The sequence below is a fragment of the Protopterus annectens genome, chromosome 17.part0, assembly GCF_019279795.1.
Source record: "Protopterus annectens isolate FY-2018-M chromosome 17.part0, PAN1.0, whole genome shotgun sequence".
Classification (NCBI taxonomy): domain Eukaryota; kingdom Metazoa; phylum Chordata; order Ceratodontiformes; family Protopteridae; genus Protopterus; species Protopterus annectens.
In genome coordinates this window covers 618,264,403-618,289,306 of record NC_056751.1, presented here as the reverse complement: position 1 = coordinate 618,289,306, position 24,904 = coordinate 618,264,403, and the positions used below count along the sequence as shown (strand labels likewise).

The 24,904-nt window shown below is 42.3% G+C and overlaps 1 protein-coding gene across 1 annotated transcript in view; it reads right to left on the bottom strand.

Annotated features, from left to right (window-relative positions):
• The window catches only part of LOC122791477 (extracellular calcium-sensing receptor-like), a 289,465-nt gene that overhangs the window by 105,863 nt on the left and 158,698 nt on the right, over positions 1-24,904 (bottom strand). The window contains exon 5 of the mRNA XM_044059219.1: positions 13,786-13,909. Coding sequence (XP_043915154.1) covers positions 13,786-13,909 — 124 coding nt within the window. The remainder of the gene's footprint in view (positions 1-13,785; positions 13,910-24,904) is intronic.

Here is a 24,904-nt window from a genome sequence, read left to right as displayed (position 1 = left end):
GATGCACTAAAAATACAATGAACTGACATGTTTGAGTACTGTCACAAGAGATCTTCTAGTATAAAAATGACATTACACATGAATTTTATAATCCCATAGTGAATACTTAGCTCATTGCATAAAACTGAGCTTTTGTTTTTTTTCTATGATGCCTAACTCATTCATGCCTCTTAAAGTGGTAGCCTACCCTAAAAAATATATTCTTGGGGCTCATGGATATATATTCTTGGGGTTCATAGGTTTATAAGTGTGTACTAGGCAAATGGCCTTGGAGCCTTTACAAGCCTATCCCATAGGGCCATTAGCCTAGTGCACACCTATAAACATATAGGATTATCCTGCATTGTGGCACCCAACCTTAGTTCCCAGTGCCTCTGTCGAGTACAGCCACTGGAGTGAGTCCCGGGGTGAATTTTCTATTTCCCATCCACTCATCAAGATTTCTCTTGAAGATGGCCAGTGAGGTGCTCTGTTTGACATATATGGGAAGTCTGTTCCATAGCATGGGCAGTCTCTGTGTTATGAACCTGTCCCTCCAGTACATTCTTATAATTGTGGTAATGAGGGTGAGGTCTCTGGAGCATGTGGTGCAGAGAGATTGGGATTTCTTTAGATGTAACATTTCTAACAGACCTGAGTCAGACATGACTTTGTAAGTCAAGCTGAGATCGCCTCTAAGTAGACGATATGAGACAGAGACTAGTTGGAGTTTTTTGAGTCTGTCCATATAGGACAAGTGTTTAAGGCCTAGTATTCTCTTTGTGAGGTACTTTTGCAGCCTCTACAGTTGGTGCAGGTGTTTAGTGAAGTACATGCCAAATGAGGCATTGTACTTGATGACTGGCCTAATGAGGGAAGAGTAGACGGAGACAATGACCTCTTTTGTCCTGGATGCAAACCCCTTAATAATGAGATGTGCCACATAGAAGGACTTTCTGACCACGGTGGCAATGTGGTGGTCAAAAGAGAGGTTGCTGTCAACCTGTGTTCCCAAATCTCTTATAACGTCTTCTGTGTTCAGTGGACTACCATCGATGTGGCAATTCATGGGAACAGGGTTTTCCCAATGGGGATGACAACACATTTTTTGGCATTGAGCTTAAGGCCATGGTTCTGACACCAGTTGTTGGTCTCAGTAAGGCCTTTCTGTAGGATGTCAACATCACTTGGGGAGTTAATTCTCATTTGTTTTTACACACTATGTGTGTCCCCAAAATAGATTTCTTTGAACAACCCTGATGATGATTATGAGGAAAGTGAAATAATTCTCACAGTAATTGTGAAGGCTGCCAGCCTAGCCAGATAGAATTTTATAGATAATTCTGTCATTTGTAAATATGAATGTTGAATTACAGACTTGTTTTCTCAATAGAAAGAAAACACTGTGAAATGTTGAAATACAAGCTTGTTTTCTTAAATGAAAGAATACACTGTGAAATGTTGAACTTCAAACAATGTGGCAACATTGCCCTCTGCTGTAAAGACAGCTAAGTCAAGCATTTCTTGTCTGTCCTTTGAAATTAAAATTATTTCATGTCTGTCTCTTTGAAGTTAGAATTTGGAGTCAATGAGTCTGGAGTGAAGCATCCTGCCTATTGTTTTAACAAGGAATAATTACTATAGTTTACATATGGAATGTCTTTTACTGATGTAGTTTCCTGCAGGTGCAAGATAACAAGACTGTAGTATCTGCTAGCCTGGGAAAGGATGTAATGGTAATCAGGACTGAAAATAATAATTTAAACAGAGAGAATCAGAAGGCATTAAGCATTTTTGTCTTGACCATCCAACTCACAGCACTATCTTGCTCATACGTAACACTTGTGTTTTCTTTTAGAAATAGCTAGGAACTAGAAATATTAGAATAAGTGTTTTTCCGTGATGTCAGAACTTTACTACTGAATTATTTTAAGTATTTCTATGTGATCTCTGAACTCTTGACTAGCACTGTGTAGTAGAAAGCATTGTCTTCTGGTTTTAATTATTTATTATAAAATATTTCAAAACCTTTCAACTGTGGCTGTTTTGTGTAGAGATAAATTAAGCTCTAAGAGTCTTCTTCTTTCGGCTTTTCCCGGTTAGGGGTCACCACAGCGGATCACCTTGTCCGCACATTGATTGGCAGTGGAGTTTTACAGTGTCGAGTTGCCAGCCCGGCGCCCAACCTTCCACAGAAGGCACACTCACACGCACAACTAGGGCCAATTTAGAGTGTCCAATCCACCTGCAACATGTCTTTGGGATGTGGGAGAGCGCGAACACCTGGAGGAAACCCACGCGACCACAGGGAGGACATGCAGACTCTGCACAGAAGGCACCCCAGCCGGGGATCGAACCGGAGAACCTCTTGCTGTGAGGTGGCAATGCTAACCACTGCACCACCGTGGCCGCCCAAATTAAGCTCTAAGAGTACATTACATTTATATAAGGATCCTGTACCAAGACACTCTATTAAGTCTTGACTGTTTAGTCATACTACCAACTGGATAATTATATTGCACAGTAATAACTGGACACCCTTTTAAGGGCCTTTGAGTAGCTGATAAATATTAGCTGGGAGGTGGCAAGTGGTACTACCATATAGTCTGAGTAAAAGGGGTACAACTGGAGAACCTGTGCCAGCCTTCCCCAGAAGTGTCTGTGTGGTTGTATAAACTCTTATCTCAAAGTGTATGTGTGTCAGTTACTTAGGCAGGGACATGAAGCACTGATTGGACAAAGTGGGTGCTGGAGAGGTTAGCTTGCCCAGCTAGCTGAGATCTGGACCCTATAGCTGTGCCAGTGGGGAGTCTTATTGTGGACCTGGAGGGCAAAGGAGTGACCAGCCATGGACTGACTGTGATCTCTGTGTGCTCTTAAGGGAAATTGCACTTTACTGTGTGTATTTGTTATCCTTTTCTCATATATGAGACACCCTCTCTGGTGTTAGTGGTGAAGATTAAGGCTCCTTGAACGCTGGGCCAGGGCACGGGTGTCACATATTAATCATTTGGCAGTGGTGGGATATCCATACCACATATTAATTGGATGGCAAATACTAAGTGGCATGTAGTGGTGTGGGTAGAGTGAATCCTGTAGCTTGTTTACAGTGAGCTTTGAAGATGTTTTTGTACTCTTAAACAGCCATGCAGTGAATACTCAGAGTTCAGATCACAATTGTTTTATTTCTTTTGTTAGCTTAGTCAAGGTGAGCAGGCTGTGTGTCAGCAGAGGAGTATGGAAAGCTGACAAGGAGCCATCTGGCAGAGATGTGCCAGGCTAGGGGACTGGGGCATGGAAACCTGACTAAGGCAGACATGATTGCAGCCTTGGTTACAACTGCATCAGAAAACAGCAACCAGGAGGACAATCAGACTGGCAGTGGAGATATAATACCATCGGAGAATGGACAGCTCAATCTTTCTGCAATGGACTTAAAAATGCAGCTGGAGCTAAAGAGAATTGAGTTGGAGGCCAGGCATGTGGAATTAGAAGCAGCTGAGAGACTGAGGGATCTAGATAGTGAGGAGAATGAGAAATTGCTATACCTAGAAGCTGAGGAAAAAGAGAGGCAGAGGCAGTATGAAAAGGAGATGCTGATTCTTCACCAGAGTCATGGAGGTAATGTGGAAGGGACTAACTGGACCCCAGAAGTGCAAAAGGTTAGTAAATTCCTTCCACAGTTTAAAGAGGGTGATAATTTTGATAGTTTCATTCATATGTTTGAGATGGTATGTAAACAGTATGAAGTTGTCCAAGGGCTCTGGGTATGGTTACTGACCAACCTTATTCCATGGTAAAGCTGTAACTGTGTTATCTAAAATGCCTGACTTTGCATGTTTTGATTATACTGCTGTACAAAAGTGTCTATTAGAGTTTTTAAGCTAACACCTGAAACGTATAGGAAAAAGTTTCATGAGCATAGATGCAAGGTAGATGAAAGTGTGTCTGAATATGTTGCTGAATTGAGCATTTATTTCCATAGGTGGGTGAGTGGATGTCAGGTCACCACTTTGCAGACTTTGGTGAGGGAACAAGCCCTTAGCACTTTGCCTGAGGACATGAGGATCTGGTCAGATGACAGACAATGTGTTACTTCAGACGAGTTGAGGAAAAAGGGAGACCTATACCTGGCAAGCAGGGCAGCCCTGCACAGGAAGGCAAGACCCTAAAGGAACCCATGGTGGGCAGCACAGACTGCCACAACAGAATCTGCCAGTAGCAGGGGAAGCCACTAGTCCATGTACATGTCCAGGAGCTAGAGTTAAATGTTGTGAATGCAACCAGTGGGGCCATGTGGCATACAGGTGTCCATGGAGGCAAGGTGGGGAACCAAAGGTGAGGGAGCCAGTAAGTGGAAAGACAAAATGCTAATTATAGGATGTCTTGAGACAACAGGGGTACTGAACTACCATCCTTCAGATTTTCTGATAGGGAAGGATTTGGATGAGGCAGTACCATGTACTTATGCAGTTACATGTGGTCAGGCTAGGAGACAAGCATGTGGGTCTGGTAGCCTGGGAGAGACCCAGACAGACTGTATACTTGCAGCCAGAACTGGTGAGGTGGTTACTTCAGGGAGGGAGCTAATCTGTAGCAAAGAGCCTGAAGGTGAGCCACAACTGCTTGGGGGTACTGATGGTCCCTTTCGACAGAGTGACTGCAAAGGTAGAGGTGAGTAGTAGCACCCAGGCTGACAGTGAGGCACCACTGTTAGAGGATGACAGACTTCCTGTGGAAGGAGAGCTGGGAAGGGTTACAAGGGGAGAGTTGAGACAGGCTCAGCTCTCAGACTCTACATTGCAAGGCCTGAGGCAGGTAACTAGTGAGGCACCTGATTCTCAAGGAAAGGGGGAATCTGTATATTGGGACAAAGGGAACTATACAGAAAGTGGACCTTTGAGGGAGGGCTAGAAGGTGAGAGAGTACAGCAGTTGGTAGTGCCTAGCACCTACCATCTGACGCTTCTAGCCATAGCTCATGATATTCCCTTTGCAGGTCATATAAGCATAAAACATACAAATAGGTGTATTCTGCAGAACTTCCATTGGCCTGGAATTTCCAGAGATGTAACAGGATATTGCATGACCTGTGAGCAGTGCCAAAAGGTAGGCAAGGCAGGAAACAAGGTGAGAGCTCCTTTGATGTCTTTGTCTGTGATTGAGGAGCCATTTCAGAGGGTAGCTATGAATATTGTGGGTCCTCTGAATGTCCCATGTTCCACAAGGAAAAAGTATATCCTAGTGGTTGTGGATTATGCTACACAATACCCTGAGGCAGTAGTTTGTCTTCCACTGAGGCAGAGAAGGTGGCAAATGCTTTGTTAGAGATTTTCAGTAGGGTAGATTTCCCAAAGAAATACTGACTGACAAAGGTGCCAATTTCCTGTCAGACCTGCTGGCTTGTCTATGGAAGTCCTGTGGGGTGAAGCACATGAAGACCACCCTCTACCATCCCCAAACTAATGGCCTTGTTGAGAGGTTAAAACTCTACAATCAAATCTGTGCTATGGGAATTTGCAGATCAGTTTAAGAGGGAGTGGGACAAATATTTGGCCCATTTGTTGTTTGCTTACAGAAAATTTCCCCAGGAATCCACAGGTTTTTCACCCTTTGAGTTGCTGTATGGGCATAAGGTGAGGGGACCTCTAGATTTAATTTGAGATGAGTGGGAAGGTAAGTGCAAGTCTCACAAGGAGTATGCTGTGGCATACATTCTAAACCTCAGGACAAGGCTCAGGGAACTCATGGGCTTGGCCCAGGAGAACCAGGCAGAAGCCCTACAACAGAAAGAGGTGTGGTATTACAGGAATGCTCGAGCTAGAGAGTATGCTGTGGGACAGCAGGTAATGGTTCTCATTCCTGTCAGACATAACAAGCTGCAAGCAGCTTGGGAGGGTCCCTACAAGGTGGTAAGAAAGGTAAGTGATGTTAACTACATGGTGGAACAGCTAGGCACAAGGCAGGGGCACAAATTGTACCATGTTAACATGATGAAACCTTACTATGATAGGGAGGCCCTTGTGGTGAGCATTTGCAGTGGATTGCAGGCGGAGTCTGAGGGAGATCTGGGGACTGATCTCCTCAGTGAGGCTTGGGCTGACATCTCAGTGGAAGGGGTAGCAATGTCCCAGCAGCTATCTCCTACCCAGGTTCAAGAAATCTGAGCAGTGTTGCAGGAATTTGGAGACTTGTTCACTGGGAAACCAGGGTGCACCCACCTTGGTCAGCACCAGGTGGACACAGGACCACAAAGGCCTATTAGGCAGGCCCCTTATAGAGTGCCTGAGAGAGTCAAACAGACTCTGAGGGAGGAGGTACAGGAGGTGTTGGAACTAGGGGTGATTCAAGAGTCCAACAGTCCCTGGGTCTCCCCAGTGGTGCTGGTGCCAAAGAGGGATGGCAGCACCAGGTTCTGTGTGGACTACAGGAAATTAAATAGTCACACAGAGTCGGATGCTTACCCCATGCCTAGGACAGATGAGGCCCTAGAGCAGCTGGGTGGAGCTAAGTATTTTACAACCATTGATCTTACCAAGGGTTACTGGCAGGTGCCCTTGACTTCCAGTGCTAGAGAGAAGTCAGCCTTTGTAACTCCTTTTGGCTTGTATGAGTTCACAAAGATGCCGTTTGGGATGAAGAATGCCCCAGAAACTTTCCAGAGGCTGGTAGATCATATCCTAGCAGGAGCAGGAGGGTTTATCTTGCTTATCTAGATGATATTGCCATCTACAGCCATTGCTGGCCAGAGCACCTTCAGCATGCCAGGGAGGTGCTGGGCACACTACAGAGGGCAGGGTTGACCATTAAGCTGAGCAAATGTCAGGTGTGTATGGCGGAGGTCTCTTACCTAGGACATAGAGTGGGGAGTGGTAAGATAAGGCCAGAACCTGCCAAAGTGGAAGCCATTCAGGCATGGCCTGCACCTGTTACTAAAAAGCAGGTGAGGGTGTTTATAGGGACAGCAGGGTACTACAGAAAGTTTGTCCCCAGTTATAGTACCATAGCTGCTCCCCTCACAGACCTGACAAGGAAGAACAGGCCAGAAAAAGTAGTGTGGACACCAGCATGTGAACAGGCATTCCAGTAGCTTAAAGAAGCTTTGGGGGGACCCCCTGTGTTAGCCAGTCCAGATTACAGCAAATAATTTGTTGTGCAGGTGGGTGCTTCAAACCATGGGGTGGTACTGTACTTAGCCAGATTTTTTCAGAGGGGGAAGAGCACCCAGTAGTTTATCTCAGTCATAGGCTCCAACTCAGGGAGGAATGCTATGCAGCTGTAGAGAAGGAATGTCTAGCCATAGTGTGGGCATTGCAGAGGCTTCAGCCTTATCTGTATGGAAGGAAATTCACTGTTATGACAAATCACAACCCCATAATATGGTTAAACAGAGCCAGCCAGCAAAATGCCAAGTTGCTCAGATGGAGCCTGGGGTTGCAACCATATGACATGCCAGTGCAGCACTGCAGTGGAATTAGAAATGCGAATGCAGATGGGCTCTCAAAACAGGGAATGGGGTAGGTATACTCAGATAGAACTGACCCTCTCAAGCAGCTTTTCTCAAGGGTCACTTGAAAAATAAGTTGAGTTCTCTAGGAAGGGGGGAGAAAAGTGAAGGCTGCCAGCCTAGCTAGATAGAATTTTATAGATAATTCTATCATTTGTAAATATGAATGTTGAATTTTACAGATTTGTTTTCTTAATTGAAAGAAAATACAGTGAAATGTTGAAATACAAGCTTGTTTTCTTAAATGAAAGAATATGCTGTGAAATGTTGAACTTAAAACAATGTAACAACATTGCCCTCTGCTGTAAAGAAAGTTGGTCTCTCCTTTGAAATTAAAATTATTTTCATGTCTGTCCCTTTGAAGTTAGAATTTGGAGTTGATGAGTCTGGAGTGAAGCATCTTGCCTGTTGTTTTAACTTAAGGAATAATTACTAGAGTTTACATGTGAAATGTATGTTATTGATGCAGTTTCCTGCAGGTGCAAGATAAAAAGACTTTAGTATCTGTTAGCCTGGGAACAACAGGAAAGTGTGAAATGATGTAATGGGAATCAGGACTGAAAATAGCAATTTAAGCAGAGAGAATCAGAAGGTGTTAAGCATTTTTGTCTTGACCATCCAACTCACAGCACTGTCTTGCTCATATGTAAGTTATCTTAGACTTGTGTTTTCTTTTAGAAATAGCTAGGAACTATAAAGATTAGACTAAGTGTTTTTATGATGTCAAAACTGTACTACTGAATTATTTTAAGTATTTCTGAGTGATCTCTGAACTCTTGACTAGCACTGTGTAGTACAAAGTATTGTCTTGTGGCTTTAATTATTTATTATAAAATATTTATATAAGGATCCTGTACCAAGTCACTCTAATAAGCCTTGACTGTTCAGGCATTCTACCAAAGAGCCTTTGAGCAGCTGATAAATATTAGCTGTCTGGTGTCAAGTGGTACTACCATATAGTCTGGGTTGTATAAACTCTTATCTCAAAGGCAGGGACAAGAAGCACTGGTTGGACAGAGGAGATCTGATCTCTGTGACTGTGTATATTTGTTATCCTTTTTTCATATATGAGACCCCCTCTCTATTCTTAGTGGTGAGGAATAAGGCTCCTTGATTGCTGGGCCAGGGCACGGGCATCACAGTAATGTATTCAGCTTTTTGCACTGACACACAATGCATTTCTTTAACTGAAATGTAATACTATTAATTATCTAAAAGTGATCATTTAATTGCTCTTTGCTTTCACACATAGCTTACCTTCCCTGAAAATAGATAATTTCTATGTGCACCTCTTATGTTTAGGATGAAAATGAAAAAAAAATGATTGTCACAGTAATATATTGTTATATATTGCTGTTGCCTTCAGATAATATTTTGCCCTCCCCCAAACCAACCTTGTAAGTGATCACTTGAAATTGATCATAGAATTACCATTTGGTTTCACATTTATCCTGTCTCTCCAGAGCAGATAGCTAATTTCTGTTTGAATATTAATGTGTGAGTCTAAATAAAGTGAAAGACAGAATGACTGCAGTGATGTATTTTACCTTGTCCTTCTTAGACATATAAACTGAGCCCACCCTGATAAGCCATTTCAATGATAACTGAACAATGATAATTCAATTGGCTACTTTTTTTACAAACAGCCCACTTCTACCCAAATCAGTCACATACAGTGTACAACTGTAGTGTTCTATTGTTGCTAAAGTGACAAAAGTTATGAACACAGAAATGTATTTCACTTTGTTGGTCTCATACACATACACTGCCACCCTGACAAATCATATTGATGATTATTTAACACTCCATGTAATTGCCTTTCTGAAAAAAAAATACACAATAAAGAAAAAATAGCCAAATTCTCTGTAAACCTTTAATTTCCAATTGTGTAGAAAATGAAAAAAAAATAGTGACCATGGTAATACACTTCAGCTTACGGCATTAAGTGACAGACTATTGACTGTGAATGCAGTAATTGACAAAAAAAATAGATCACTGCTCTGGACAGTGTGTGTACTTTTATTACTGCCCGCTTGTACAGCTAATAAACATCCCTGCAAGACAAAGCAGTCCCTGAAAAATCACAGCATCTCCCCCAGTGATGTTTATAATCAAATGTCTAGAGAATGACAGGTAAGCACTGGGATATACTTCTAAGAAGAACCAATCACATGAGCATACCTTGCACTAACTAGCTGTGTTGTTCTTATAGGACATATTTCCCATTAATTTTAACTGGTGAATGTAGTGTAATTACATGTAATGTAAAAATGAAAATATTAAAAGTATTATTACAAATAAAGTGTATTGATGGTGGAAATGATTTTTTTCTTTTCTTTTTATGTTAAAATCAAATTCTCATTGATTTTAATATAAAGTAATATATACAAATGAATTATCTCAGCACCCACTATTCTGGTTATTGTCCATGATTCTAAGATGACTTGTAACCTGTAGTTACTAGTGTTAAGCAGTAGTGATATTCGGAAGGTTGAGGTCTACATAACAGAATAAAAGTGCATTGCTGCAGAAAATCTACTAGCAAGGGCCAACATAGGTTCATAGGTTGGTACTAGGCTATCAGCCTTAGGGCCTATACAAGTCTAGCCATAACAATTCCCAATTAAAGTAGATCCTGATTAAATGCCTGAAGGTTAAACACAGGAAAAAATGATACTACTCAGAAGGTCAGATAGAAAATAAAATACTCTTACTTGGACCTGCACAGACAGAGAAAAAATGTGAATATGATACTGTGGGTTGAATAAAGCAATGCACATTCTATGTGGAAAATTACTGAACTAAAAGCTACTACAGTCTTTCACTTCCGTGTCAAAAATTATGTTCAGCATTTCACGGTGTTATGACAACAGTGGTGTAATTTGCACAAACACCACAGGACTAAAGGGAAAAAATATGATTATATATTACAGTGATATTTAAGCTGATGCTGAATAGGGATTCACTCAACATGATAGATGTGGCCTGCTACATATGTTGTAATTGCTTAGAATCATTTACACTTTTCCAATGAATTTGACCATTATTTTATTAATTTCCTAACTGATCTCTATAATGATTCATATTTAGTGTCTGTAGGGAACCAAGCTGACAGCAAGCCTTAATGGACAAATCACATAATGTGTTTATGGTTCCAGTCTGCATCTCATCCCATGACAACACAGCATCTTAAATGTGCACGTGTGTGTGTGTGTGTGTGTGTGTGTGTGTGTGTGTGTGTGTGTGTGTGTGTGTGTGTGTGTGTGTGTGTGTATGTCTGTGAGTGTGTGTGTGCTCATGCGCATGTGTGTGCATATATGTGGAGTGAGCTGTGAAAATTTTAATTTAATATAGGTGCTGCTCCTGTATGCTGTGCTATACTTGCTGGACTGGAACCAAAGTTTTCTTAAGACACAAAGTCTTTCTGGCTGTTTACTGCTGAATCAGAGACAAAGAGGTTTGCATGACTGCATCTGTAGTCTGTTTAAAACACCAAGCCTTTTAAATTGCACACTGATAAAGAAATATATTTTGCAGCACAATACTATTTTACTATAAACACGGTTACTAATAAATAACCTATTTTTGTAACAAACAAGATGTACAACTGTAGTTTACAAATTTAATGCACAATTTTTTTTCCTTTACAACTGATATGGACAATGGATTTATAGCTTTCCATTTTTCAGTTACCTCAGAACCTGAATTTCTACCAACATACCTCTAACATAGTTTAGTATATATCAAGTTCAAACAAAAGCACAGAATCCCAAACGAATTTGAGGTTTTCCACTGATTTTAATCTTGTACTGTCACGAACCGAATAAAAGCAAATAAAACATAAAATACAAATCTCCGTTAAGCACTTTTCGTCCGGATCATATCTGGACTTCTTCAGACAAACAACCCACTCTAAAATAAAGTTTAAATAACTTCTTATCCATGCACTGACTAATCAGGACTCAACAAATGACTTTCAAACTACTTAAAGTTGTATTAGTTATTTTTTTAAAAATACTCTACTAAAGAATACAGTACATATTTATTATATACCCCCTTCCATCCCCTTGAAAATAAATTTTTGTTTTTAATACAATTTTCACACTCTATTAGTGTTTGTATTATACAAAAAAAGGGGGGGGGATGGGGGTGGTTATATCTACTCACTGACCCTAAAACTAAACCTTGTACTAAAACGAACTTCTTTCAAGCACACAACACATGGTAAACAAACAAATCTGTGTTTACCAGCCTATTTTCAATACACTATGTAGCGACTTATCAGCAGAAAAGGAGCTTTTTTATATTAATATGTGCAATTATTATTACTTTTGTGGGAAATCATGCAATGTCTGTTTTTAGACTTTTCTATTGTTCTTAAGCACTTCTGCTGATGTTAGAATTTGCCCTTTTAGAATTTTCTGTTGATTTTATAAAAAGCTATGCCCATTTATTTGTGAGGAATTGCATCAAGCTTTTCTTAAAATTGTGACAAACATGTCTTTTAGAAAATATCTTGAGGAAAACACGTACTACTGATATAAAACATGTCCATTGACATAAGTCTGTAAGGAAACATCTGTGAGAACCAAACTGCTCAGGAAATATCTTGTGCCCATTAATATATCTACAAACATGAGGAAAGCATGTAATGCTTGCTTTCCAGAATTGCTTTTTAGGCTTTTTTCTGCTGATGCTGTGAAGAATCCTGTCTGTTATACATATAGCATGGATGCCCATTTTACATTACTAATCTCTATACCTACATTTAAGCAAACTTTTTATTCTATGCTTTATCTTTCAGCATATTTACAGCAAAATTAATTTAAATCTTTTATTCACTGTTAAATACACTCTAACAAGCTGAAATTGTTTTGCATGTACAGTGGACATCTTGGACCACTGGTAGGGGAAGCAGTGAATCTCCGCTCTTTAAAATATAGCATATTTTTTTACATGGTGCAAATAAAAGCATCTATGTGGAGGGTGGTACTTTTAGAATTGAAAAACAAAGTGTTTCATAGAGGATTTCACTGCAATTGACTTTAATTGCATTATGTGTTGCCACATTTTATGTGATGATATATTTCATCTTGTTAAACATAAGTCTGTACATACCTGTTAAAGTTCAACAGTTGTGTCTTACTCACTTGGTTTTAATTATAAAGTAAAATACTTTCTACTTTGATCTTAGAAAAGGTTAGGCTCTACATCACGTTTGGTAACCTTAGCATGAATGACTCCCATGTGCTTATTCTGTTAAATTTGGAGATGACATGTTACTTGTTAGAAAGCCTGCCCTTGTACTTCAGTTTAGAAATTCAGTTTATAATACAACAACATGATTGATATTAAGGCTGTAATGTCAGATATTTAGAAATGTTCTGCAGAGCTATTAAACATTGAAGTTTCCAAATAAGAATATACATGTAGCTGATAATCTGGATGTACTACAGCACCTCAGGGCATGGCATTGTCATGTTTTCCCAAAGGGAAGAGGGGTGTTATGCTCAACAAAGTTATTGCAAATGAGAGACCACATGTAGAAGTATGACAAGTAATGCAATGTGTAGGGAAATGCATGTTAGACAGCAAATAAGCAGTGCCATCAGTACGTGCAACAGCACTTGTGCACATTTTCACATTAGATCACTCTGCAGACTGACAGTAAAACAGGAAATGCTCACACTGCTGTCAAATAACAAAGTAAGCAGCATTACTGGAAGTTAGAACATATCTGGAATAGCAAAAGCTGTTAATTCTGTGTTCATCCTGAATAAATGCATCTCATTTAATCAACACAGTTATTCAAATCCAAAAAATCTAAAACTTTGGGGTGTCACCACTCAAAACAGTGACACTTTCAAGGTTGCAAAACACATAAAACATTATTTTACAGGGGACAACACTGAATGAGGCCAAGCTGGCAAACCCTTGGGATATGTGAGTACCATTTCCAATGCTACACACTCAGATACAAACAAGAAGGTGAGGAAAACAATTGTTCTTCTCTGAGACATGCAGCCACACCAGGACACCAGTGATCTTTTAGGTTTGACTTTCTGATCACCTGTTTCATGACAAATGGTAGAATTTCCATTACATCAAACCTATAAATATTAACCTGCATGGAATTTTAAGGGTGGGGCTTATATATCATTGTTAGGTCCTGATGGGAGTTTAGCTCACAGATGAAACAGCCATGCGGAACAGATACAAATACAATAAAACATTTTGAGGTTTGCTACAGCTTCACATTTTATATGCATGCATTGATAGTTTTGAGAAATTAGTCCTTACCACTATGATTTGAAATTTCACCTTCTGAGCAGAGGACACAGTCAAAACAGCAGACTGGTTGCCCCTTTCGTGGGGCCTTTCTGTAACCTGGAGGGCAGCTTTCGCTACAAATTGACCATGGGACCTATATAAAAAAATAATATTTTAAAAACATAATTAAAGTTTTGCATTAAATATCGTAATTATATTAAAAATATATGCTATTACTGATTCTCACAACTTTTATGATAATCATCTGTTGCTGCCTGTTATAGGTATGATGAATAATAGAATTCTACGCATGGTACATGATACATGTTTTCAGTACTGAAGTGTAGAACCATCCCCTGGATTCTCTATGCCTTGCACGGCATGTAAGATTAGTGCAGGAGCTCTAGCAGGCAATATGTCTGCCATGCAATCCAGGAACAGCCTGCAGGGGCGTGCACGAGCGCTCCTGCACTAGTTCTGCACGGACTAAGCCCCTGTATGCAAATCACCCCATTTGAGGAGAAATCCATGCAAATGAGGTGAATTTGCAATCCAGGAAGCTTGGAACCGGCCATGCAGGACTAGTGTAATCTGCAGAAATGTACTTGGTTAGTAACTGAGTACATTTCTACAAAATCCTAAACAGAGCTGTGACATCTCCAAATAAAGGCTGCATATCAGGTAGGAAGCATGCCAATGGCCAAGTATAAGGCCACTGGCATTGCAAACAGCCCAAAAAAAAAAAAAACTTTTATTTTTCTTAGCCGATCTCGGCTGTTTAAGTGTAGGGTTGCGGTGTGCAAACAGGATCGAGGGGAAAATAATAAAATAAACCTAAATTAAGCATTCTAACCAAAATCACTATTCTGACATGCAAGTCAATGGCAGGCAGAAGACAACATGGCTAGTGAGTAGTGGTTGCTAAGGGAGAAGGCTCAATGTGAGACATGTAATTATGCATTAACAGGCAATCCTATGCAAATGAGGGGAGTGATAGTGAATTCCAAATTTCCCCAGCATGCTCGTCAGTTCCCAACAGTGTAAGAACAGGAATAGCTTGGTGCAAGCCTAGGTGTTTGCTGACATCATGGGGGGGTGTGTCAGGCATACTGTAAGTGGGTTGGAGCCCTGTAGCTCAGGTTTGTTCCTAGCTAAGCACAGCAAGGGGGTGTGTCTGACTCTGCCTAGTACTCTTTACATTGCCTAAGTGGGGGTGTGCATGCCGTGCGCCGGGTTTTAGAGGAAGAAAAAAAAAGTTAAACTAGGAAATAGCAGTACTGTGCACATTTGAGTACTCTGTTTGTGAGGCACGCCCATGGGCTTAAACAGGAAGGCAATGGGAAGGGAAAACAGCAGTAGGAAGGTAATCAAGGAGAACTAGCATAGCTGGCAGGTGAAATGTATCAAAATCAGCCAATTACACAGGCAGCAGACCAGCCCAGCTCAGAACATTACTATAAACTATGCAAACACCTTCTGCTCTGGTTTTTCCCAAACTCTACACCACTGATGTATACAAGCAGGGAACTTTTAACAAATAAACCTACCAAATGAGAGGGGCTGCAGCAGGCAACATAGAACAACATGTGCAAGAGGCTGAGTATGGTTGAGGATGTGAATGCTGCAGATCAACCCACAATGAGGAAACAGAGAAGAGTGTACAGACCCAAGGTAACCTACCAAGGGCTACATAAGCTGGAGCTAGTGGAGCACTATAGGGTGGACAGGGACTTCCTACAGCAAACTATTGAGCTGTGCCGGCCACACCTAACACACCAAACTGACCAAGGGGAACCCATCCAAGTGGATACCAAGGTATGTGTAGGCCTAGGAATACTAGCCACAAGTACCTCCCAAAACTCAACGGGGGATATTATGGGGATCTCACAGGCATCAGCATCCAGAGTATTCCACCAGTACATGGATGCCATGTCAGCACATGCCAGTGACCACGTATATTTCCTCAACACCCGTAAGGTGTTGGCCAGCAATATGCGTCTCTTCCACCAAATAGCAGAATACCCTGAAGTAATGGGTGCTATAGACTGCATGCACATATGCATCAAAGCACCACTGATGATCAAGTGAGGTCCTACATCAACCGCAGGGGCATCCCCTCCATCAACTGCCAGGTCGTCTGTGATGCCCAGGGCATCATAATGAATGTGTGTGCTGGCTGCCCTGGAAGCTATCACGATTCCCACATTTGGTATCTGACACAGCTGTACCAGAGATTTGCCAATGGGAAAATCCCCTATGGTCACCTAGTGAGGGATGCTGGTTACACAATGGAGCCATGGCTGATGACACCCATCAGAAATGCACACACACCTGAACAAGAACACCATAATGAGGCACACACACAGACCAAACTTATAATAGAGCATGCATTTGGGATGCTTAGTTCACAGTTCAGGTGTCTGGACCCATCAGGTGGAGCCTTGCAGTACTCACCAGCTACATGTACACAAATTGTTATGGTATGTGCCATGCTACACAATATGATCCTGCAGAAACAGCTGCAGCAGGAACAGCATGGGGCAGGGCCACACAGCTCCCCACCAATGCCAAGGCCTGCACAGGCACAGAGTGACTCGGAGGAGGAACAAGCTGAGCCTACCCCAATAGGCAGATGGAAGCATGCTCAGTATGCTGAAGCCGTGGCAAAGAGACAATGCATAGCACATACACTGACACAGTAGAGACCCAGGGAAAGAGACCTCTCTCTGACTCGCACATACAGTAAAAGGGATGCCAAACATGACACTACCTGTGCTCAACCATGTATAGGGAGAGTACTATGTGCATCTGACATATGCAGCCCTCCAGCACCATCCACAATCCTGGCACACCCACAAGTTAAGTCAATCAACCTACGAATTGCCAAATGGAGTAGAATGTGTTACCTGTATCTATGGCATGGATGTGAGCATGCAAGGGAATTGGGTGGCTGAATGTTATGGCAGCAGAAAGTAGACACCCATAGTGGCACCATGACATCTGTAACACATACTTTTTGGAGTCACCATAGTAGCCAGTACTACACAGGGTGACAAAACCCACTGAAGGAAATGTGCTGGTCAACATGTGTGTCCATATCACTCACACATGCCAGTCAGGGAGGTTCACATACCAAACAACAGTCTCAGCCAGCAGAACAGGTGTAGACAAACCCAAACAGAGCCTGCGCCATGGCCTCTGAATGATGCCTATGGGTAACCTCTCCCTCAGGCCTACAAATGCAGACTACAGCAGGTCAGGAAGTTGGATGTTAGTTCTGAAGGATAGGACATCAGACATTAATATATAGGGCAACCAAAGCTAAGATCTGTAGTGCACTGGTATGCCTCTAGTCAGCATGATAGGTAAGAATACAGAATTAAATGGAGTACCTGAAATACCAGTACAGTCCTAGCAAATGTGTACAAGTGTCAGCTATGCCCCCCCATCCTATGTAGTAATGCAATAACAGTCAGGTATGCCCCCAATCCTGTGTAGAAATGTAGAAATAGTCAGGTGTGACACCCCATCCTATGTAGTAATGTAATAACCGTCAGGTGTTCCCCCCAATCCTAAATAGAAATGTAGAAATAGTCAGGTGTGTCCCCCATCTTATGTAGTAATGTAATAACAGTCAGGAATGCCCCCCAATCCTGCGTAGAAGTGTAGAAATAGTCAGGTGTGCCCACTCAATCCTGTGTTGAAATGTAGACATAGTCAGGTGCGCCTCCCAATCCTACGTAGAAATGTAGTAACAGTCAGGTGTGCCCCCCATTCTTGTGTAGAAATGTAGAAATAGTCTGGTGTGCCCCCCATTCTATGCAGAAATGTAGTAACAGTCAATGCCAAATGATCAACGGATACTCTGCAGAAACAGCATGCTACCTGCAGGTGTACAACACAAAGGTCAGCACTGCAGTACAAATGACCTGGACTCAATCCACACATTCAACACAGTCAGCCATACTGGGCATGCTCACACTCTTAGAGATATGAAGGCAATGTCAGTCAACAACATACTGAAAGGTCATAATGGGCATGCTCACACACTTAAACACATGAAGGCCATGTCTGCAAACACCAGTGGACCAGACATATATGGCAGTCGCAGATGTTAGTGCAGACACACCTCAGTATGCAGCACTCATGCTTTGCACACACAGTGGATAGGAATGCAGATATATATGTAAGGACAACACACTATAATAAGCCAAAGGTAGACATACATAGATGTTTGGAAGAGGGTGATTGTGACAAGGAGACATCCAGGCCTGCCCCACCCAGCACGCAGCCAAAGGGCCACAACCACATGAGGTTCAGATGTCACTTACTGCAGATACTAGCCACTGGTATCTGTCAGCATTACAGACTATGTTGTGCACGTGCTAGCTCTGCAACATGACTGTAAAAGTAAGTAGTCGTCTAGCAGCTGTATACACGTACCTGTGAAATATGACCCTGTTTGGGGTCTATATCACCATATCAAATGGTAATAATGCCGAAAATAGCAAAAGTTCACGAGAACGAACTTGTGTTTTTGGGGTTGCGGTACAGTGAGGATTGGGATATTTGCCCTTTCCTCACTGTAGTGTGACCTCAGAGTTGGAATATATATTTAGCGGGGAGTGCACAGCCCCCCACAATAGCAAGTTTGTTCTCGTGAACTTTCGCTATTTTCGGTGTTTGGCATTATCACTATTCAATATGGTGATATAGACCCCCCTGTTTGTGCCTGCATGTGGCGTTTCAACCTCTAGATGAATGGGTTATGGCCCATGCACAAACAACTGCCCTCCCCATAGCCCTACTATGATAAGCCTGCTGAGGTCATCCACTTTGAAATACATCTTTAGGAGAGTTGTAGCCCAGTAATTTCTGTGGCATGTCCCATAACTGCATACTGCTGTAGTATGATAAAATAGTTAGGTTGGAGTTCTAATCCCAGACATGGCAACTGTGTGTGTGTCTGTCTGTCTGTGTAGACAGCAATGCTTTTTAGGGTAGTCACACTCCTTACAATTGAAATGCTCTACTTTGGTAAGCCTGCTGATGTCATCCACCTAGAAATACATCTCCAGGAAGGTTATAGACCAGTAATCTCCATTGTGTGTGCCATAACTGCTTACTGCTGTAGTTTGATAAAATAGTTAGGTAGGATTTCTAATCCCAGACTTGGCAACTCTGTGTGTGTGTGTGTGTGTGTGTGTGTGTGTGTGTGTGTGTGTGTGTGTGTGTGTGTGTGTGTGTGTGTGTTTGTGTGTCTGTCTGTGTCTGTGTAGAGAGCAATGCTTTTTAGGGTAGTCACACTCCCTACAATTGAAATGCTTTACTTTGGTAAGGCTGCAGATGTCTTCCACCTAGAAATACATCTTTGGGAAGGTTGTAGCCCAGTAATCTCCATAGCATGTGCCATAACTGCATGCTGCTTCAGTGTGATGAAATAGTTAGGTAGGAGTTCTAATACCAGACTTGGCAACTGTGTGTGTGTGTGTGTGTGTGTGTGTGTGTGTGTGTGTGTGTGTGTGTGTGTGTGTGTGTGTGTGTGTGTGTGTGTGTTTGTGTTTGTGTGTGTAAACAGCAAGCAATGCTTTTTGGGGTAGTCACACTCCCTACAATTGAAATGCTCTACTTTGATAAGTCTGCTGATGTCATCCACCTAGAAATACAGCTCTGGGAAGGTTGTAGCCTAGTAATCTCAATAGTGTATCCTATAACTATGTACTGCTGTAGTATGATAAATTAGTTAGGTATGAGTTCTAATCCCAGACATGGCAATTGTCTGTGTGTGTGTGTCTGTGTAGAGAGCAATGCTTTTTAGGGTAGTCACACTCCATACAATTTGAATGCTCTACTTTGGTAAGGCTGCTGATGTCATCCACCTAGAAATACATCTCTGGGAAGGTTGTAGCCCAGTAATCTCTATCACGTGTGCCATAACTGCATACTGCTGTAGTGTGATAAAATAGGTAGGATTTCTAATCCCAGACTTGGCAACTGTGTGTGTGTGTGTGTGTGTGTGTGTGTGTGTGTAGAGAGCAATGCTTTTTAGGGTATTCACATGCCCTACATTTGAAATGCTCTACTTCGGTAAGGCTGCAGATGTCATCCACCTAGAAATACATCTCTGGGAAGGTTGTAGCCCAGTATTCTCCATAGCATGTGCCATAACTGCATACTGCTGCAGTGTGATAAAATAGTTAGGTAGGAGTTCTAATCCGAGACTTGGCAAGTGTGTGTGTGTGTGTGTGTGTGTGTGTGTGTGTGTGTGTGTGTGTGTGTGTGTGTGTCTGTATGACTTTGTCTGTCTAGAGAGCAATACTTTTTTGAGTAGTCAACTCTCTACAATTCAAATGCTCTACTTTAGCAAAGACTGCTGATGTCATCCACCTAGAAATACACCTCTGAGAAGGTTGTAGACCAGTAATCTCCATAGTGCATCCTATAACTCTTCACTGCTGTAGTATGATAAATTAGTTAGGTAAGAGTTCTAATCCCAGACTTGGAAAGTGTCTGTGTGTGTGTCTGTGTAGAGAGCAATGCTTTTTAGGGTAGTCACACTCCATACAATTTGAATGCTCTACTTTGGTAAGGCTGCTGATGTCATCCACCTAAAAATACACCTATGGGAAGGATGCGGCCCAGTAATCTCCATAGCGTGTGCCATAACTGCAGACTGCTGTAGTGTGATTTAAAACTTTGGTAGGGTTCTATTCCCACCCATAGCAGTTCTGGATGTTTTGTGTGTGTTTCAAAGTCTGTGTAGGGAGAAATGCATTTTAGCCTAGAAACACTCACTACAATTTGAAAGCCCTACGTTGGCAATCCTGCTGATTTCATTAAATGAAATACACCTTTGGAGAAGGAGTTCTCCAGTAATCCCCATGCTGCATCCTATAACAGCTTCATGCTGTAGTGTGATATAGACCTTTGTTAGGGGTTCTATAATCACACATGTCAGTTGTGGATGTTTTGTGTGTGTTTCAATATCTGTGTAGGGAGCAATGCATTTAAGCCTAGCCACACTCACTACAATTTGAAAGCGCAACTTTGGCAATCCTGCTGATGTCATCAAATGTGAAATACACCTTTGAGGAATACGTTTTCCAGTAATCCCCGTGGTGCATCCTATGACAGCTTTATTCTGTAGTGTGATATAGACCTTTGTTAGGAGCTCTATACCCACACATGTCAGTTGTGAAAGTTTTGTGTGTTGCAATGTCTGTGTGGGGAGCAATGCATTTTAGCCTAGAAACACTATCTACATTTTGAAAGACCTACTTTGGCAATCCTGCTGATGTCATCCAATGTGAGATTCACCTTTGGGGAAGAAGTACTCCAGTAATCTCTGTGGCACGTACTATAACTGCATAGTATTGTAGTGTAATAAACTAGCTAGGTAGGAGTTCTTATCCCAGAAATGACAGGTGTGTGAGTGTGTGTGTGTGTGTGTGTGTGTGTGTGTGTGTGTGTGTGTGTGTGTGTGTGTGTGTGTGTGTGTGTGTGTGTGTGTGTGTGTTTTGTGTGTGTGTGTAACAACTGGGCCTAATGTGGAGTGTGTTTTGCAAAATTTTTATATGGTGGCCCTAGTATATATTACAATGTCCACTGTACAAGGATAACAGATGTGAATTAGCCGAGAGGCTGGGATGCAAATCCATAGCCATACATTTAACATCAAGGCCAGGCAAACATAGTTAGCAACCCTAGTATTACCCAGAGAACACTCTCAACCCATATCTCATACACAGGCACACTTGCCTAGGCAACAGCCGCTACGTTGGTAGTACACTGCATATTACCCACTTATAGTAACTATGGAGTGATTGCAGTTACCTACAGATGGCATGGCACCCTGACCATATGTCCAATGGGCACTTGCATGCAGACAGTGCACCTTCCCCATGTTTCCCACTGGACACCTGCAACATCTGTGGTGCCATCAGATGTGACCCACAAAGGACATACCATGCCTGAAAACATGCCCTGTATGGACAGATGCCACTGGCACCAGGGAATGCCATTAGCATACTATCAATGTAGGTGCAGGGTAACTCTGCTTTCCATTACCAGTGCCAGCCACATGAATCCATGACTGGCACATCTGATGATAATCTGTGTACACAATATGTGCCTGACACACCTGGTACAGTTCCACATGTCACTGTACATGCATGTGGGAGGTGTGCACATCACAGACACCATCCACATCATGGACTAAGGAACACATACTTGGCAAGCAATGCACAGCATTGGCCACATTCAATAGTCACCCAGGTGACTGGATGGTGAATACAATACCCACCTGGGTGGGCAAATAAAGAAACCACACCCCTGTGCCACAATGCAGACCATTGTCATGTGGCCTGATACCAATGTATACCCATGACCTAGCCCTGTATGGCACAGTTGACCACTACACACCCGTGAATCAATGCACCCATGCATGTCAGTACTGGCACCCTGTATGTGTGTGTGTGTGTCTGTGTGTGTGTGTGTGTGTGTGTGTGTGTGTGTGTGTGTGTGTGTGTGTGTGTGTGTGTGTGTGTGTGTGTGTGTGTGTGTGTGTTGTATGATGTGTATGTTCACATTCACACTCACTACAACCCCCATTGGCATACTGAAGTATGCTGTCTGATGTCAGACACCTCCCCATACCCTTTGCCGATATAACCTTTGTATGACCCCTGTGGTGCATGTGATACCTGCATAGAAATGTGCTGTGACAATCTCACTAGTGGTGAGTTGTATTCCTGGCCCTGTCAAGTATGTCAGTGTGTGTGCATCCCTGTGAGAATGTGGCTGTGTTGATGCTGGCACCTGTTCATGTGGACAGGCATGTGTACTACACCTACCGTATAGCTACCATGTCCCTGTTGCTGATGTCACTCACCATCGCATATACATTCTGAGGGCGCCACAACATGTAACCTATGTGGCGCATCCAATAACTGCATAGAAATGTGATAGCACTACATAGTCATTAGGGGGTTGATACCCTGTGCTGGTAGGTGTGTGACACAAGCATGCTTATGTTTAACTCTCCCACCCTTCACTGACTTGTCTTTACTTCTGTCTGCCTCGCTCACTCCCTCTCTGGTGGATGTGGAGACCTACACCTGCTTTGCTTAGGCAGCAGCATGTTCATTTTAAGTGATGCTCATGATCAGCTGATGGCCTCTGCACATATTGCAGCCCTGCTCTTCCTGATTGCATGTGGAACAGCTGTGGTAACATTCCCATAGCCAATTGCATAGAAACACACTCCAATATCTAGGAACATCATGTTGGTGTTGGGCCTTTCATTTACTGTGAGCAGGAACTCAATCTGTTGTTTGGCAAACAGCATCTCAGATGGATTGGGGATTTACCTCTAACAACATACACTGTAGAAACAGGGCAACACAAAGGGGGGGGTGTTCCTGACCTGACTACAGACTGTAAGTGCTGCTATACTGCATTTGAGGTAATGTTGGTTTAACAGGGTGTGTGTGGATATGGCTGTCCTACATGTTTTAATACCTGCCATGTCAGTGCTATGTTTATGAGGAATTCCCATCTGTAGGGTTATCTGCTGACTGGGCAGTGTGTGGTGCCTTTGGTTTCATGTGTTACCCACAGACCATGTATCTGTGAACTGCAGAAGGTAGTGTGAGGATTGCAGTCTGTAGATGGTGAAAGCTGTAACAGTTACTGACTTCATATCCCTTATAGGACATATGTTGCAACAAACCCTGTTACAACAGTAAATGTATGAGGTTATCACAGCAACATGGCAATATTAGGCCTGTGCATGTGCTTCCAGGCACAACTCTGTCAACCTTTGTACATATGTCATGCATTAAGAGGTGCATATGTGCTGTACACCATAATTAGTGTCATCATATCTGATAACAAGCCACTGAGATATCAGACTACTACACATGTTATGTACAGTAGGGGTTATATTTGATGGCATAACCTGGACATTCTGTGGTTGTGTGTACAGTACTGACGTCTGTGTACTTATGGTGAATGTCAACAGTGTGTGTAGTGTTAATATGTACTTTGACCAGTGTACAGACTGTGGTAGATGTCATTGATCTTGGTCCCATCCTATCTGATGTTACATGCTGCTCCATTGTATGTTACCGGATTGGCTTACATGTTTATAGGGCCAATATACACACATGTCCCATACCACAGACAGGCATCAGACCACACTATGTAGTGGTCCAATATATGTAGGGTTAGTATGTGAGTGGCACATATGAGGATGGTGTTGAACGGATAGTCCATATACTGTAATATTATGCTAACTTACCATATTTGGCTGTGGCTGTGTTCACATTGGTTGTGGCTATGCACTTTCACACAGGTGCATCTTACCCTATGCTGTGACATGCCTGTAGAGCCTGTGATATATTCAGGTACATGTGCATTCTCCTATAGGAGATGCAGGCCATTGTTGAGCCAGTCTGCCTGCAGCCTGCACAGTGCTTTGTTGCATGTCTAGCAGCTTAGTGTACTTACCAGTGAGATGTCATGTCAAGATACTTGCCAGACGTATTGCTGCCAGGCCTCCCTTAACAGTCATGTATGTCAGACAGATCAGTGGGATGCTGTATAGATGTATGTCAATATCTAGTGGGTAATATGTGACCATGGCACCTCTGTACCAGTGGTTATTATGTGTCAGGATAGACAGGGGTGTGTGAATGCATAACCTATGGAAGCAAATGTATACCAGTCATTATGTGTAATACCCATCTACATGGCTGTTAACATCCATATTGTCAGGCTTGGTCCAAATGTTTTGCACTAAGAGGTTCTGTATATACCTCTGGACTGTCCAGAGTGTGTCAGAATGTCTACATATATTGGCCAAAATCTCTGCTCTAGTCCACAGGAGCATTGTGTGCTCGCAGCGATACTGTAACTATGATGTCTTTAGGATGTCTGTCAGTAGCCAATGGCACACATGTAAAAAGCAGATGTGACCTCCTACACACACCATGTCTTTGAAGACAATCCCTATTACAGTAGCAATAGTTAACTGATATACCTGCTATACATACCTGACATCCCCTTGCACTATGAATTTGGGACTATAGGGGCTGAGGTAGGGCTACACTCCATGTTCAGGACATATGGTGAAAATAAACATAAACAA